The sequence below is a fragment of the Mesoplodon densirostris genome, chromosome 4 (assembly GCF_025265405.1).
Source record: "Mesoplodon densirostris isolate mMesDen1 chromosome 4, mMesDen1 primary haplotype, whole genome shotgun sequence".
In the NCBI taxonomy this organism is placed as follows: Eukaryota; Metazoa; Chordata; class Mammalia; order Artiodactyla; family Ziphiidae; genus Mesoplodon; species Mesoplodon densirostris.
The window spans coordinates 142395895-142414637 of record NC_082664.1 but is presented as its reverse complement, the minus strand read 5'-3'; the positions used below and the strand labels follow the sequence as shown (position 1 = coordinate 142414637).

Sequence of the window (18743 nt, the reverse complement as noted above, 5' to 3'; positions counted from 1 at the left end):
AAGAATCATGCTTCCCACCCACTGTCATAAACCTTTCTTCCATAGGACAATCCCACTGGAACCTGCAGTTTATTCCAACAGTCCTGGGCTGTTGGTCCTGCTGGGCCAATTAGAAGGAGCTGGAGAGTTCCTCGGGTCTGCAGTAGACAACATACTCCAGTTAGAGTCAGTTGTCTTGGCAGCATTATGAATGGCACCTCCACAGAGACAGAGATTAACTCTCTCTTTGCAGCCCCGAGTTAGAACTGCCGTAATATCCTCCATCTCACCCCAAAGATCCAGGAATGGTTCTACTGCCGTCCAGATTGAAGATGAGCCATGGAGACAGAAGAGCATCTTTCACTCAACTCAGAGGGGAAAGAAATAACCATGTTTCAAAAGAGGCACTTACTGGATTTCAGCAATGCTGCCAGAACTTCAGTGGCTGCCCTGGGGAAAGAGAAAGAAAAGTGGAAAGGTCAATGTTCAATGGTCTTTTTGTCAGCCCATGGATCCCATAGCTGGCCGGCTCATTGCTGCCACCTAACTGCCCCAATATTAACCAGGTAGCAGGCATTCCATTGATTCTACTGCTGACCATTAAAGGGGCACAAATGTAGAAATCACACTGAGTGAAGTGTTTGTCTTGCAAATGGGTCTCAAGAGTCCCTTTCTCTGCTGAAAGTCTCTTCCCCTCCCCCTCTTGCCTCCCACCTTCCATCAACTTCCTCACGCTGTGCTCCTTCCAGCCAGAGCTCTTGCAGTCCCTTGACTTATACCTGGAAACCCTGGGGACTCTGGAGAATGGGTTGGGAGGGGGTGAGACTTGGAGGTTGAGTGAGTACAGCAGTGCACTGCAAACTTCTTGAGACATCACGGCCCTGGGAACACACTAGAAAACATTCACACATTGGGAAGCGAAGCTGGTTCCTTAGGGTAAAAAATGGTTACATTGCATTTTCCTTCCAAATTCACTGTTTTCTTCCATGAAGGAATTTGACAGCCTTTGCAGTGAGAGGAGGCATACAGAATGAAAATGCATTTGGCTCAGGTCTTAGTGACCCTTCAGTCTACTCCCTGAGCCTGGGAAGGTCACACAAAGACCCACTTACAGGGCAGAGGAAAACTTCATGGCACTGAGAACACTGTGGGAGGGAGAATGTGTCCTTTTTTTTATTAAAGAAGAGAAGTATTCTGCACAGCCCTACTAACTTATGCTTAAGGCCTGTTAAACAGTGATATGTCCCCAGCACCCTTCTGAGAACTGGTGGAACAGGCCAAAGAGGCTAGATCACCCTTCCAAGATTATATAGACATGTGAGCAGAACTGGGGCCCCAAACCCAGGAATCTCACTTCCCATCTTTGCTTCCTCCACATCCATTGTTCTCCAGAATCTCTCTCGGTACTTTCTTTGCCCTGGTCTCTGCCCAGTTGATAACGGACAATTCTCTTTGCAATACATTATTTACTACTGAGCAATAGAGCTGACAGTAAAAATAATAATAATAATAACAAAGGAATGAATAAAAATAAACTAAAACAGAAAGTAGGCACTTGAAACCTTACTGTTTCCCATAACCCATGAAGGAATCCTGCAAAGCAGTGGCCTGAAACTCACTGATGCAAACCCATGACCAAACAACTGCAGGGCAGTCATAAAGAAGGCTAGGCTAGTTTTCACCGATAGACTACATCATTTCTCCTTCCCAACCTTGATTTCCTCTAATCAACTTTCAGCTTCCTCAGCTACGCTTTTTTGTAACACGACATAGTGCTGTTGCAGGAAGGAGGACCTCTTCCAAGGCCCCGAGAAGGGGAACGCTTCTTGTCTAACACTTGGAAATAAATGTCCAAGGAGACAAAGTTGTCTCTTGCTGGGAGACAATCCATGCAAGTGGTTACCATCATGCCTGGCTAAGGCACGCAGTTTTGGCCAATGGTTCCCTAAGAGCGGGGCAACAGTGGATTTAAGAAAGGGCACGTTGAAGGTGTTGCTGGCAGCCCAAGCCAGTGTGGAAAATCTGTGAGCCACAGTGCAGAGGGCCTGGCGTGGGTTTGGAGAAAATGAATATCAGTACTTTGGGGAAAAGCAGAGTAGCCATATTGAGTTCATCAGAGGAGGTTAGCAGAGAAGAAGGAAACCACAGAAGCAGGAAAAGGAAGAATGGGGATGTCCCAAGCAAAATACCTAGCCAGGTCCTTAGATCACAGGTCAGGTCTTAGGGCAACTCTGCATTTACGATTTGCATGGCACATTTGTTTGGGTGAGTTCACCATGGAGGTAGGGCTCTGGTAGATAATAGTTTTATAAGGGATACACTGGTGGTGGGGAAGAACAGGCTTCAGGCAGGTCAGTTAGGAGGATGTGAAGTAACAGGGTCCCTAGCCAAAAGAGTGACGTAGAGGAAGAAGGAAGAGAGAGGGGTTAAAGGGAAGTTTAGAGTCTTGCTACTCAAAGCATGGGTCTCCCACCTGCACCTTCATATTTCCTGAGAGCCAAATAGAAATGCAGACTCTCAAGCCCCATCTCTGGCCTGCTGAATCAGTACATTTATTCTAGCAGATAATTCATATGCATATTAACCTTTGAGAATAACTGGTTTAGAGGACAGTGTCAATCTGGCTCAGTTACTCTTTGATGTTGCGAGGAAGATTCAAGGGGACTCCCAGATCTCAACCCTCTAGAAGGTAGCTAATAGTATGATAACATAATAAATAAACATGAATCCAAACAGTGACATGATACAGCAGAAAATACATGGTAAGTGCCACATTAGCCAAAGATGGGAGAGAAGCAAGAAGAACTACAATCCTGCAGTCTGTGGAACAAAAACCACATGAAAGACAGACAAGAAGAAAAGGCAGAGGGCTATGTATCAGATGAAGGAACAAGATAAAACCCCAGAAAAACAACTAAATGAAGTGGAGATACGCACCCTTCCAGAAAAAGAATTCAGGATCATGATAGTGAAGATGACCCAGGACCTTCGAAAAAGAATGGAGGCAAAGACTGAGAAGATACAAGAAATGTTTAACAAAGATCTGGACGAATTAAAGAACAAACAAACAGAGATGAACAATACAATAACTGAAATGAAAACTACAGTAGAAGGAATCAATAGCAGAATAACTAAGGTGGAAGAACGGATAAGTGACCTGGAAGACAGAATGGTGGAATTCAATGCTGTGAAACAGAATAAAGAAAAAAGAATGAAAAGAAATGAAGACAGCCTAAGAGACCTCTGGCTGTTAACGTAACAACATTCACATTATAGGGGTCCCAGAAGGAGAAGAGAGAGAGAAAGGACCCAAGAAAGTATTTGAAGAGATTAGAGTTGAAAACTTCCCTAACATTGGAAAGGAAATAGCCACCCAAGTCCAGGAAGCACAGACAGTCCCATACAGGATAAACCCAAGGAGAAACATGCTGAGACACATAGTAATCAAATTGGCAAAATTAAAGACAAAGACAAATTATTAAAAGCAGCAAGGGAAAAACAACAAATAACATACAAAGAACTCCCATAATATTAACAGCTGATTTCTCAGCAGAAACTCCACAAGCCAGAAGGGAGTGGCATGATATACTTAAAGTGATGAAAGGGAAGAAACTACAACCAAGATTACTCTACCCAGGAAGGGTCACATTCAGATTCGATGAAGAAATCAAAAGCGTTACAGACAAGCAAAAGCTAAGAGAATTCAGCACCACCAAACCAGCTCTACAACAACTGCTAAAGGAACTTTTCAAAGTGGGAAACACAAGAGAAGAAAGGACCTACAAAAACAAACCCAAAACAATTAAGAAAATGGTCATAGGAACATACATAACGATAATTACCTGAAATGTGAATGGATTAAATGCTCCAACCAAAAGACACAGGCTCGCTGAATGGATACAAAAACAAGACACATATATGTGGTGTCTAGAAGAGACCCACTTCAGACCTATGGACACATACAGACTGAAAGTGAGGGGATGGAAAAGATATTCCATGAAAATGGAAATCAAAAGAGAGCAATACTCGTAACAGGTAAAAGAGACTTCAAAATAAAGAATGTTACAAGAGACAAGGAAGGACACTACATAATGATCAAGGGATCAATCCAAGAAGAATATATAACAATTAAAAACATATATGCACCCAACATAGGAACACCTCAATACATAAGGCAACTGCTAACAGCTATAAAAGAGGAAATTGACAGTAACACAATAATAGTGGGGGACTTTAAGACCTCACTTACACCAATGCACAGATCATCCAAACAGAAAATTAATAAGGAAACACAAGCATTAAATGACACAATAGCCAGATAGATTTAATTGATATTTATAAGACATTCCATCCAAAAATAGCAGACTACACTTTCTTCTCAAGTGCACACAGAACATTCTCCAGGATAGATCACACCTTGGGTCATGAATCAAGCCTCAGTAAACTTAAGAAAATTGAAATCATATCAAGCATCTTTTCCAACCACAACGCTGTGAGATTAGAAATGAATTACAGGGGGAAAAGTGTAAAAAAAACACAAACACATGGAGGCTAAACAATAGGTTACTAAATAACCAAGAGATCACTGAAGAAAGCAGAGGAAAACAAACAATACGTAGAGACAAATGACAATGAAAACACGACGATCCAAAACCTATGGGATGCAGCAAAAGCGGTTCTAAGAGGGAAGTTTATAGTTATATGAGCCTACCTCAAGAAACAAGAAAAATCTCAAATAAGCAATCTAACCTTACACCAAAAGGAACTAGAGAAAGAAGAACAAACAAAACCCAAAGTTATCAGAAGGAAAGAAATCATAAAGATCAGAGCAGAAATAAATGAAATAGAAACAAAGAAAACAATAGCAAAGATCAATAAAACTAAAAGCTGGTTCTTTGAGAAGATAAAAAAAATTGATAAACAATTAGCCAGACTCATCAAGAAAAAGAGAGAGAGGACTCAATTCAATAAAATTAGAAATGAAAAAGGAGAAGTTACAACAGACACCGCAGAAATACAAAGCATCCTAAGAGACTACTATAAGCAACTCTATGCCAATAAAATGGACAACCTGGAAGAAGTGTACAAATTCTTAGAAAGGTAAAACCTTTCAAGACTGAACCAAGAAGAAACAGAAAATATGAACAGACCAATCACAAGTAATGAAATTGAAGCTGTGATTAAAAATCTTCCAACAAATAAAAGTCCAGGACCAGATGGCTTCACAGGTGAACTCTATCAAATATTTAGAGAAGAGCTAACACCCATCCTTCCCAAACTCTGCCACAAAATTGCAGAGGAAGGAACGCTCCCAAACTCATTCTATGAGGCCACCATCACCCTGATACCAAAACCAGACAAAGATACTACAAAAAAAGAAAATTATAGACCAATATCACTGATGAATATACATGCAAAAATCCTCAACAAAATACTAGCAAACAGAACCCAACAACACATTAAAAGGATCACACACCATGATCAAGTGGGATTTATCCCAGAGATGCAAGGAGTCTTCAATATATGCAAATCAATCAATGTGATATACCAGATTAACAAACTGAAGAATAAAAACCATATGATCATCTCAATAGATGCAGGAAAAGCTTTTGACATAATTCAACACCCATTTATGATAAAAACTCTCCAGAAAGTGGGCATGGAGGGAACCTACCTCAACATAATAAAGACCATATATGACAAACCCACAGCAAACATCATTCTCAATGGTGAAAAACTGAAAGCATTTCTTGTAAGATCAGGAACAAGACAAGGATGTCCACTCTCACCACTATTATTCAACATAGTTTTGGAAGTCCTAGCCATGGCAATCATAGAAGAAAATCAAATAAAAAGAATACAAATTGGAAAAGAAGAAGTAAAACTGTCACCATTTGCAGATGACCTGAAACTATACATAGAGAATCCTAAAGATGCCACCAGAAAACTACTAGAGCTAATCAATGAATTTGGTAAAGTTGCATGACACAAAATTAATGCACAGAAATCTCTTGCATTCCTATACACTAATGATTAAAAATCTGAAAGAGAAATTAAGGGAACACTCCCATTTACCATTGCAACAAAAAGAATAAAAGACCTAGGAATAAACCTACTAGGAGACAAAAGACCTGTATGCAGAAAACTATAAGACACTGATGAAAGAAATTAAAGATGATACCAACAGATGGAGAGATATACCATGTTCTTGGATTGGAAGAATCAATATTGTGAAAATGACTATACTACCGAAAGCAATCTACAGATTCAATGCAATCCCTATCAAATTACCAATGGCATTTTTTAGAGAACTAGAACAAAAAATCTTAAAATTTGTATGGAGACACAAAAGACCCCGAATAGCCAAAGCAGTCTTGAGGGAAAAAAACGCAGCTGGAGGAATCAGACTCCCTGACTTCAGACTATACTACAAAGCTACAGTAATCAAGATAATATGGTACTGGCACAAAAACAGAAATATAGATCAATGGAACAAGATAGAAAGCCCAGAGGTAAACCCATGCACCTATGGTTAACTAATCTATGACAAAGGAGGCAAGGATATACAATGGAGAAAAGACAGTCTCTTCAATAAGTGGTGCTGGGAAAATTGGGACAGCTACATGTAAAAGAATGAAATTAGGACACTCCCTAACACCATACACAAAAATAAATTCAAAATGGATTAGGGACCTAAATATAAGACCGGACACTATAAAGCTCTTAGAGGAAAACACAGGAAGAAGACTCTTTGACATAAATCACAGCAAGATCTTTTCTGATCCACCTCCTAGAGTAATGGAAATAAAAACAAAAATAAACAAATGGGACCTAATGAAACTTAAAACCTTTTGCACAGCAAAGGAAAACATAAGCAAAACGAAAAGACAACCGTCAGAATGGGAGAAAATATTTGCAAATGAAGCAACGGACAAAGGGTTAATCTCCAAAATATATAAACAGCTCATGCAGCTCAATATTAAAAAAACAAACAACCCAATCCAAAAATGGACAGAAGACCTAAATAGACATTTCTCCAAAGAAGACATACAGATGGGCAAGAAGCACATGAAAAGCTGCTCAACATCACTAATTATTAGAGAAATGCAAATCAAAACAGATTCCTATAAAAACTCAGAAAGAGAAATTAGGGAAACACTCCCATTTACCATTGAAACAAAAAGGATAAAGTACCTAGGAATAAACCTACTTAAGGAGGAAAAAAACCTGTATGCAGAAAACTATAAGACACTGATGAAAGAAATCAAAGATGATAAAAACATATGGAATTCCTGTCTTGAATTGGAAGAATCAACATTGTGAAAATGACTATACTACCCAAAGCAATCTACAGATTCAATGCAATCCCTATCAAACTACCAACAGCGAGAGAGATGTTGGTAAGATAACGGAGGAGTAAGACGTGGAGATCACCTTCCTCCCCACAAATGCATCAGAAATATATCTACATGTCGAACAGCTCCTACAGAACACCTACTGAACGCTGGCAGAAGACCTCAGACTTCCCAAAAGGCAAGAAACTCCCCCACGTACCTGGGTAGGGCAAAAGAAAAAAGAAAAACCAGAGACAAAAGAATAGGGACGGGACCTGCACCAGTGGGAGGGAGCTGTGAAGGAGGAAAGGTTTCCACACACTAGAAGTCCCATCACTGGTGGAGATTGGGTGGGGGGGAGCCACAGAGGAGAACCCAGCAATAGGAGTGCAGAGGGCAAAGCAGAGATTCCTGCACAGAGGAGACCTGACGACCAGCACTCACCAGCATGAGAGGCTTCTCTCCTCAACTGCTGGGGTGTGTGGGGGCTGGGAGCTGAGGCTCAGGGTTCGGAGGTCAGACCCCAGGGAGAAGACTGGGGTTGGCAGCTTGAACACAGCCTAAAGGGGGTTAAGCACCACAGCTAGCCTGGAGGGAGTCCAGGAAAAAGTCTGGAACTGCCTAATTGGCAAGAGACCATTGTTTCAGGGTGTGCGAGGAGAGGGGATTCAGAGCACTGCCTAAGCCAGCTTCAGAGATGGGCACGAGCTGCGGCTATCAGCTCAGACACCAGAGATGGGCATGAGATGCTAAGGCTGCTGCTGCAGCCACCGTAAAGCCTCTGTACAAGCACAGGTCACTCTCCACACCTCCCCTGCCGGGAGCCTGTGCAGCCCGCCACTGCCAGGGTCCCGTGATCCAGGGACAACTTCCCCCGGAGAATACAAGGTGCCTCAGGCTGGTGAAACCTCATGCTTGCCTCTGCAGCTGCAGGCTCGCCCCACATTCCATACCCCTCCCTCCCACCGACCTGAGGGAGCCAGATCCCCTAATCAGCTGCTATTTTAACCCCGTCCTGTCTGAGCAAAAAAAAAGATGCCCTCAGGTGACCTACACGCAGAGGCTGGGCCAAATCCAAAGCTGAACCCCAGGAACTGTGTGAACAAAGAAGAGAAAGGGAAATTTCACCCAGCAGCTGAAGGAGCAGCGGATTAAATCTCCACAACCAACTTGATGTACCATGCATCTCTGGAATACATGAAGAGAAAATGAATCATCCCAAAATTGAGGCGGTGGACTTTGTGTGATTTTGCTGTACAGCTTTGCTTTTACCATTTGTCCGAGGGTTCTGTCTGTCCTTTTGGTTTTTTTTTAGTATAGTTTTTAGCGCTTGTTATCATTGGTGGATTTGTTTTTTGCTTTGGTTGCTCTCTTCTTTCTTCCTTTTTAAATTACTTTTTAATTTTTAATAATAATTTTATTTTATTTATTTTTCTTTCTTTCTTTCTTTTTTTCTCCCTTTTCTTCTGAGCCGTGTGGTTGACAGGGTCTTGGTGCTCCAGCCAGGTGTCAAGCCTGTGCCTCTGAGGTGGGAGAGCTCAGTTGAGGACACTGGTCCACCAGAGACCTCCAGGCTCCACGTAATATCAAATGGCGAAAGCTCTCCCAGTGATCTCCATCTCAACGCTAAGACCCAGCTCCACTCAATGACCAGCAAGCTACAGTGTGGGACACCCTATGCCAAACAAAAAGCAAGACAGGAACACAACCCCACACAGCAGAGAGACGGCTTAAAATCATAATAAGGTCACAGACACCCCAAAACACACCACTGGATGCACTCCTGCCCACCAGAAAGACAAGATGCAGCCTCATCCACCAGACACAGGCACCAGTCCCCTCGACCAGGAAGCCTACCAAACCCACTGAACCAACCTTAGCCCCTGGAGGCAGAAACCAGAAACAGTGGGAACTACGAACCGGCAGCCTGCAAAAAGAAGAGCCCAAACACAGTAAGTTAAGCAAAAGAGAAGACAGAAAAATACACAGCAGATGAAGGAGCAAGGTAAAAACGCACCAGACCAAACAAATGAAGAGGAAATATGCAGTCTACCTGAAAAAAATTCGGAGTAATGAGAGTAAAGATGATCCAAAATTTTGGAAATAATGGAGAAATGGAGAAAATACAAGAAATGTTTAATAAGGACCTAGAAGAACTAAAGAGCAAACAAACAATCATGAACAACACAGGAAATGAAATAAAAAATTACCTAGAAGGAATCAATAGCAGAATAACTAAGGCAGAAGAATGGATAAGTGACCTGGAAGATAAAATAGTGGAAATAACTATCTCAGAGCAGAATAAAGAAAAAAGAATGAAAAGAATTGAGGATAGTCTCAGAGACCTCTGGGACAACAATAAATGCACCAAAAATCGAATTATAGGGGTCCCAGAAGAAGAAGAGAAAAAGAAAGGGACTGGACTGAAAAAATATTGGAAGAGATTATAGTTGAAAACTTCCCTAACATGGGAAAGGAAATAGTCAATCAAGTCCAGTAACCATAGAGAGTCCCATAGAGGATATATCCAAAGAGAAACACGCCCAGACACATATTAATCAAACTATCAAAAATTAAATACAAAGAAAAATATTAAAAGCAGCAAGGGAAAAACAACAAATAACATACAAGAGAATCCCATAGGGTTAACAGCTGATCTTACAGCAGAAAACTTTGCAAGCCAGAAGGGAGTGCCAGGACATATTTAAAGTGAAGAAAGAGAAAAACCTACAACTAAGATTACTCGATCCAGCAAGGATCTCATTCAGATTCAATGGAGAAATTAAAACTTTTACAGACAAGCAAAAGCTAAGAGAATTCAGCGCCACCAAACCAGCTTTAGAACAAATGCTAAAGGAACTTCTCCAGGCAGGAAACACAAGAGAAGGAAAAGACCTACAATAATAAACCCAAGACAATGAAGAAAATGGTAATAGGAATATACATATCAATAACTACCTTAAATGAAAATGGATTAAATACTCCAACCAAAAGACACAGGCTTGCTGAATGGATACAAAAACAAGATCCATATATGTGGTGTCTAGAAGAGACCCACTTCAGTCCCATGGACACATACAGACTGAAAGTGAGGGGATGGAAAAAGATATTCCATGCAAATGAAAATCAAAAGAAAGCTGGAGTAACAATTCTCATATCAAACAAAATACACTTTAAAATAAAGACTATTAAAAGAGACAAAGAAGGACACTACATAATGATCAAGGGATCAGTCCAAGAAGAAGATATAACAACTGTAAATATTTATGCACCCAACATAGGAGCACCTCAATACATAAGGCAAATGCTAACAGCCATAAGAGGGGAAATGGACAGTAACACAATCACAGTAGGGGACTTTAACACCCCACTTTCACCAATGGACAGATCATCCAAAATGAAAATAAATAAGTGAACACAAGCTTTAAATAATACATTAAACAAGATGGACTTGATTGATATTGATAGGACATTCCATCCAAAAACAACAGAATACACTTTCTTCTCAAGTGCTCATGGAAGATTCTGCAGGATAGATCATATCTTGTGTCACAAATGAAGCCTTGGTAAATTTCAGAAAACTGAAATCGTATCAACTATCTTTTCTGACCACAGCACTATGAGACTAGATATAAATTACAGGAAAATAACTGTAAAAACTACAAACACATGGAGGCTACACAGTACACTACTTAATAACCAAGAGATCACTGAAGAAATCAAAAAGGGAATCAAAAAATACCTAGAAACAAATGACAATGAAAACATGATGACCCAAAACCTATGGGATGCAGCAAAAGCAGTTCTAAGAGGGAAGTTTATAGCAATACAATCCTACCTCAAGAAATAAGAAACACCTCAAATAAACAACCTAACCTCACACCTAAAACAATTAATGAAAGAAGAACAACCCCACCACCACCCGGCAAAGTTAGCAGAAGGAAAGAAATCATAAAGAACAGACCAGAAACAAATGAAAAAGAAATGAAGGAAACAATAGCAGAGATCAATAAAACTAAAAGCTGGCTGTTTGAGAAGATAAACAAAATTGATAAACCGTTAGCAAGACTCTTCAGGAAAACAAGGGAGAAGACTCAAATCAATAAAATTAGAAATGAAAAAGGAGAAGGAACAACAGACACTGCAGTAATACAAAGGATTATGAGAGATTACTACAAGCACCTAGATGCCAATAAAATAGACACCCTGGAAGAAATGGACAAATTCTTAGAAAAGCAGAACCTTCCAAGACTGAACCAGGAGGAAATAGAAAATATTAACAGACCAATCATAAGCACTGAAATTGAGACTGTGATTAAAAATCTTCCAACAAACTGACGCCCAGGACCAGATGGCTTCACAGGCAAATTCTATCAAACATTTAGAGAAGAGCTAATGCCTATCCTCTCAAACTCTTCCAAAATATAACCAAGGGAGGAACACTCAGAAACTCATTCTATAAAGCCACCATCACCCTGATACCCAAACCAGACAAAGATGTCACAAAGAAAGAAAACTACAGACCAATATCACTGATGAACACAGATGCAAAAATCCTCAACAAAATACTAGGAAACAGAATCCAACAGCACATTAAAAGGATCATACACCATGATCAAGTGGGGTTTATCCCAGCAATGCAAGGTTTCTTCAGTATACACAAATCAATCGACGTGATACACCATTTAACAAATTGAAGGAGAAAAAACATATGATCATCTCAGTAGATGCAGAAAAGCTTTCAACAAAATTCAAAACCTATTTATGATAAAAACCCTCCAGAAAGTAGGCATAGAGGAAACTTTCCTCAACATAATAAAAGCCATATATGACAAACTCACAGCCAACATCATTCTCAATGGTGAAAAACTGAAACCATTTCCTCTAAGATCAGGAACAAAACAAGGTTGTCCATTCTCACCACTATTATTCAACATACTTTTGGGAGTTTTAGCCAGAGCAATCAGAGAAGAAAAAGAAATAAAAGGAATCCAAATCAGAAAAGAAGAAGTAAAGCTGTCACTGTTTGCAGATGACATGACACTATATAGAGAGAATCTTAAAGATGCTACGAGAAAACAACTAAGGCTAATCAATAAATCTGGTGAAGTAGCAGGATACAAAATTCATGCACAGAAATCTTTTGCATTCCTATACACTAATGATGAGAAATCTGAAACAGAAATTAAGGAAACACTCCCATTTACCATTGCAATAAAAAGAATAAAATACCTAGGAATAAACCTACCTAAGGAGACAAAAGACCTGTATGCAGAAAGCTATAAGACACTGATGAAAGAAATTAAAGATGATACAAACAGATGGAGAGATATACCATATTCTTGGGTCGGAAGAATCAACATTGTGAAAATAAGTATACTCTCCAAAGCAATCTACAGATCAATGCAATCCCTATCAAACTACCATAATATTTTTCACAGAACGAGAACAAAAAATCTCACAATTTGTATGGAAACACAAAAGATCCCGAATAGCCAAAGCAATCTTGAGAAAGAAAAATGGATCTGGAAGAATCAGGCTCCCTGACTTCATACTATACTACAAAGCTACAGGTATCAAGACAGTATGGTACTGGCAGAAAAACAGAAATATAAATCAATGGAACAGGATGAAAGCCCAGCGATAAACCCATGCACATATGGTCACCTTATTTTTGATAAAGGAGGCCAGAATATACAATGGAGAAAAGACAGGCTTTTCATTAAGTGGTGCTGGAAAACTGGACAGCTACATGTAAAAGAATGAAATTAGAACACTCCCTAACACCATACAAAAAAATAAACTCAAAATGGATTAAAGACCTAAATGTAAGGCCAGACACTATCAAGGACACTATCAAGAGGAAAACATAGGCAGAACACTCTATGACATAAATCACAGCAAGATCCTTTTTGACCCAGCTCCTAGAGAAATGGAAATAAAAACAAAAATAAACAAATGGGACCTAATGAAACTTAAAAGCTTTTGCACAGCAAAGGAAACCATAAACAAGATGAAAAGACAAACCTCAGAATGGGAGAAGATATTTGCAAATGAAGCAACTGACAAAGGGTTAATCTCCAAAATTTATAAGAAGCTCATGCAGCTTAATATCAAAAAAACAAACAAGCCAATCCACAAATGGGGCAGAAGACCTAAATAGGCATTTCTCCAAAGAAGATATACAGATTCCCAACAAACACATGAAAGAATGCTCAACATCACTAATCATTAGAGAAATGCACATCAAAACTACAATGAGGTATCACCTCACACCTGTCAGAATGGCCATCATCAAAAAATCTACAAACAATAAATGCTGGAGTGGGTGTGGAGAAAAGGGAACCCTCTTGCACTGTTGGTAGGAATATAAATTGATACAGCTACTATGGAGAACAGTATGGAGGTTCCTTAAAAAACTAAAAATAGAACTACCATATGACCCAGCAGTCCCAGTACTGGGCATACACCCTGAGAAAACCATAATTAAAAAAAAAAAAACACATGCACCCCAATGTTCACTGAAGCACTGCTTACAATAGCTGGGACTTGGATGGAACCTAAATGTCCATCAACAGATGAATGGATAAAGAAGATGTGGCACATATATACAATAGAATATTACTCAGCCATAAAAAGGAACGAAATTGAGTTATTTGTAATGAGGTAGGGGAACCTAGAGTATGTCATACAGAGTGAAGTAAGTCATAAAGAGAAAAACAAATACCATATGCTAACACCCATATATGGAACCTCAAAATAATGGTACTGATGAACCTAGTGGCAGGGCAGGAATAAAGATGCAGATGTAGAGAATGGACTTGAGGACACGGGGAGTGGGAAGGGTAAGCTGGGATGAAATGAGAGAGTAGCATTGACATATATACACTACCAAATGTAAAATAGATAGCTAGTGGGAAGGAGCCGCATAGCACAGGGAGATCAGCTCGGTGCTTTGTGACCACCTAGAGGGGTGAGGTAGGGAGGGTACGAGGGAGGCTCAAGAGGGAGGGGATATGGTGATGTATGTATACATATAGCTGATTCACTCTGTTGTACAGCAGAAACTAACACAACATTGTGAAGCAATTATACTGCAATAAAGATTAAAAAAAAAAAAGCTTTTGAGAATCCCCAAGACCAGGATGGGAAAGGTTAATGCAGGGGAGGGGAGAGCAGAGTGAGGATTCTAATAAGCTTTCACAAAAGGTGGTCTCTTTCTGCATAAGGCTGTGACTCTTGGGTTAGAACTCTATGTGACAGTAACCCTTGAGTTTCCTTAAATTATTTATAAAGTACAATATATATGGATGAGTGACTGTAATCCTATACTGTAATATGTACATATAAATGTACCATATAATGAGCACAGTATATAATTATGCATATGCATGCAAAATAAAATGTTACAGAGTTTCTCCTGTATTACTATAGTAGAATAATTGCTGTATTTACTTGAAATCTTCTAAGTTTAATGCATGTATTATACCATCCACTCTTGAATATCTGGAAGCACAAAAGGAAAGCTGTGATATCCTATCTCGCTGCATAGCAGAGAAGAGGCACCCGGAGGATATTTGCTGACTCAATGAATGAATAGAAATGTATCTGATTTTGCTCTTGCTGAAGGGCAGAGCAAAGACAGGTCTGACCATTACTGGACCTGTTTGGTTGAGATGTAACAGAGCATCACGCTTGGTACCAAGACTTAAGAGTCCCCAGCATGAATGCAACCAGCACTTCCAAAGGCTGTCATTCACAAAAAAACAAATATTGTAGGATTCTTCCCACTTATATGAGGTACCTAGAATAGGCAAATGCATAGAGACATAAGTAGATTTGAAGTAACCAGGGGCTGAGAGGAACGGGAATGGGGAGTTATTGCTTAATTGTTACAGGATTTTGTTTCAAGTAATGAAAAAGTTTGGGAAATAAATAGAGGTGACGGTTGCATAACAATGGGAATGTAATCAGTGCCACTGAACTGCACACTTAAAATGGTTGAAATGGTAAATTTTTTCAATTGAAATATAGTTGATTTACAATGTTTCAGGCATACAGCAAAGTGATTCTGTTTTTTATATATGTATATATATACACATATATTATTTTTCAGATTCTTTTCCATTATAGGTTATTACAAGATACTGAATATAGTTCCTTACACTATACAGTGGGTCCTTGTTGTTTGTCTGTTTTATATATAGTAGTGTGTATCTGTTAATCCCAAACTCCTAATTTATCCCTCCCCCCTTTTCCCCTTTGGTAATCATTAGTTTGTTTTCTATGTCTGTGAGTCTATTTCTGTTTTGTAAGTAAATTCATTTGTATCATATTTTTAGATTCCACATATAAGTGATATCATATGGTATTTGTCTTTCTCTGTCTGACTTACTTCACTTAGTATGATAATCTCTAGGTTCATCCATGTTGCTGCAAATGGTATCATTTCATTCTTTTTTAAGGCTGAGTAATATTCCATTGTATATATACCATTACCTTTATCCTAAAATGAAAAATTTTATGTTATTTGTATTTTACTACCACGAAATAAGTTGTCATTAGATCTGAAGATGAGTCATCTCTTTTCCAAAAAAAATGCTTAGGTCTTTTAGGAAAGAGGGGTAAAGAGTGTGAAAAAGTCTTTAGACTGTCCACTTGGAAGGACATGGGAATAGCAAGAAAAAAGTTCATCACCCACCACCCAGACCAGTGATTTTAACTGGCAGGTGCATCAGAATCTCCCTGAGGGTCTCATTAAAGCACAGAGTGCTGGGCCAACCCCCAGAACTCCTGAGTTTGGGATCCCAGAAATTTCACTTTTAACAATTTCTCAGGTGTTGCTGACGCTCCTGGTCTATGAATCACACTTGCAAAACGCAGTGTTAGGTAGGAGGTACTCAGGAGATTTGGATGAGGGGCTTTTTCAGTAAGAGGTGTGGGGAGTACTCCTAAGACATTTTTCTTTCAGGTCAAATTCTCCAGACCCTCAGCGATGCCTCCTCATAGAATCATCACTGATGGACCTCCAAGCAAAGATTTCCTAAATGTCCCTCTCCCTTAACTAAAATTAACTTTTAAAAGACCCATGAGATTTTGAGGACTCTTTCCAAATCAGAGTCTGAGGTTCCAGACAGCAGAGGAGTTTTTCTTTTTGTCTGTCTCAAAGCCTCACTGTGACTCAGTATTCATTCCTTGATTGACAGAATGTATGCCTATGATCCCCAGCATCCGTGGAGTGTTTACCTCTTTTAGAAATCAGGATCTTCACGAATGCTCCGGTGAGAGGGAAGATGAGAAAAAATGCCAATTTCACTTCTTTAAAGGATTGGATTTATTACCAATAAAACCCAACACAGGCCAAAATCTGCCAGAGAACTCCAGGCCCATAATGCTACTAGAAATTCCCCTCCACACATCATGGTCTTGAGTTTCTTTACAGGTCTAAACAAGCAGTTTTCGCATGCTCTAGAAATCCTTCCCTCCCTTTGTCTTTTTCCCTCTATCAAACTCCTACCCACCTTACAGCAACCAGCGCAAATTCCAGCTCTCCAACTACCTGAGTTCTCTAAGTTCTCAACACACTTTCTACTTTCCCTTTTTATACCATTTTCACAGTAACATGGACGTTATCTATTTATGTATCTAACTCCACAACAGGCTAGAAGCTCTTTGAGGACAGAAACAATATTGTGATCTTGGAAGTCTGAGCACTTATCAGAGGACCTGCTCCATAGTAATTTTAAATATGTGTTTGGTGGGGAAATAAGTCAATAAGTGAATAGGCCGCAACAGTCTTCTGCTAAACATAAATATACATCAACCTGAACCCCACACTAGCTCTAGAAACCACAAAGTAAGTGTCATCCAAAACAGATTACTAGGAGTGAGTTGGAATGGTAGGAGGAAGGGCAAGGGAGCAAGGAAGTCCCTGAGAGGGAAAGGAATATGATGCTGGCACACTGTTCAGCTTCACTGAGAATGGGGGGGGCTAGTACAAGGATTCCTCTGTGTGGGTCATCCTGAACCAAATGAGACACACATCTTCAGATACAGCCTCCCCTGTGAGTGCTCTGAAGGTGAGGTCATGTTGCATTGTCTTTTATTTTTATTTATTTATTTTTTGTGGTACGCGGGCCTCTCCCTGTTGTGGCCTCTCTCGTTGCGGAGCACAGGCTCCGGACACACAGGCTCAGCGGCCATGGCTCACGGGCCCAGCCACTCCGCGGCATGCGGGATCTTCCCGGACCGGGGCACGAACCTGTGTCCCCTGCATCGGCAGGCGGACTCCCAACCACTGCACCACCAGGGAAGCCCGCATTGTCTATTTTTTTCAGAGGATTTGATAGTTTTTAATTGCACTTCATACATATTTAGCATTGCTTAGTTCATCAGATTCATCAGATGAAAAGTAATTCCCTCACCAAAAGGATGCATAGAAAAAATTTGTAAATATTGACCTACATGGGCAGCTTCTTGAAGGTCTGAAAATCATCTGGCTTGCCGGGATCACATGTTCTTCAGATTAAAGTGAAATTGGACTCCAAATTTGGTGGGAATTCCAGCAACCCTTTACCCCCAGCGTTCACCCATAAATGTTTACCTGGCAAGATTTACTGGAGACTTGGGGCATAAGGTGGTTGTGACGGTAATTGAACCACCGGGCAGCACAGCAGGAAAAAAACCGAACATTGGACATTCTAGATTTTAAAAGTCCCTCAAGCCTTTCCTCCCCTAGAGAATTTTTGCCCCTTTATTCTTGAGCTCAGCTCTGTCATTTTTTCCTATTGCTACATCTATCCCAGCTATGCCCTGGGGGTGTCTTTCAACAACTGTCTTCTTTCGGTGAGGACAGTAGGACTTAGGGAAGGAAAAATAAAAGGATCCCCTTATCAAATAAATTTGGGGAGCTCCAGTTGAAATGCAATAGGAATGTTTTTAACCCTAGGATTTCTCTGAGTCTTTAATGCACTAATATATGTTATAAATTGCTAAGAGAGTGATTTTTGAAAGTCTTTGACAAGATCTATTTTCATTATTTCTCAGAAATCGCATCGTTTTTGATGACTTTGGCTCCAAATAGCACAAACTCTGACTTACAATGACTTGAGCACCAAGAAATATGATCATGTCGTGTGGCTGGAAGTTCAGATGTAGGATGGTTGATTTCGTGGATCAGTGATGGCACCAAGGGCTTAGATTTTTTTCCCTCGTGGCCTCTGCCATCCTCAGTGTTGACTCACAGTAGTAGCACGATGGCTGCAGCAGGTACAGGCTTTAAATCTGTAGTGGCAGTATCCTTAAGAAGGGGAGTGGCCATTTCTTCCTAGGGCTTTTTCTTAGAGAGAAAAGACTTGTTCCAAAATCCCCCCATAGACTCTCTCTCACATATCTTTGGCTGGAACTAGGTCTTAGCCTTATTCCTGAACT

The 18743-nt window shown here is 40.0% G+C and overlaps 1 protein-coding gene across 1 annotated transcript in view; it reads right to left on the bottom strand.

Annotated features, from left to right (window-relative positions):
- AGBL1 (AGBL carboxypeptidase 1) overlaps positions 1-18743 on the bottom strand; it is a 707098-nt gene that overhangs the window by 637248 nt on the left and 51107 nt on the right. Inside the window, exon 4 of the mRNA XM_060096125.1 lies at positions 392-429. Within this exon, the coding sequence (XP_059952108.1) occupies positions 392-429 (38 nt within the window). The remainder of the gene's footprint in view (positions 1-391; positions 430-18743) is intronic.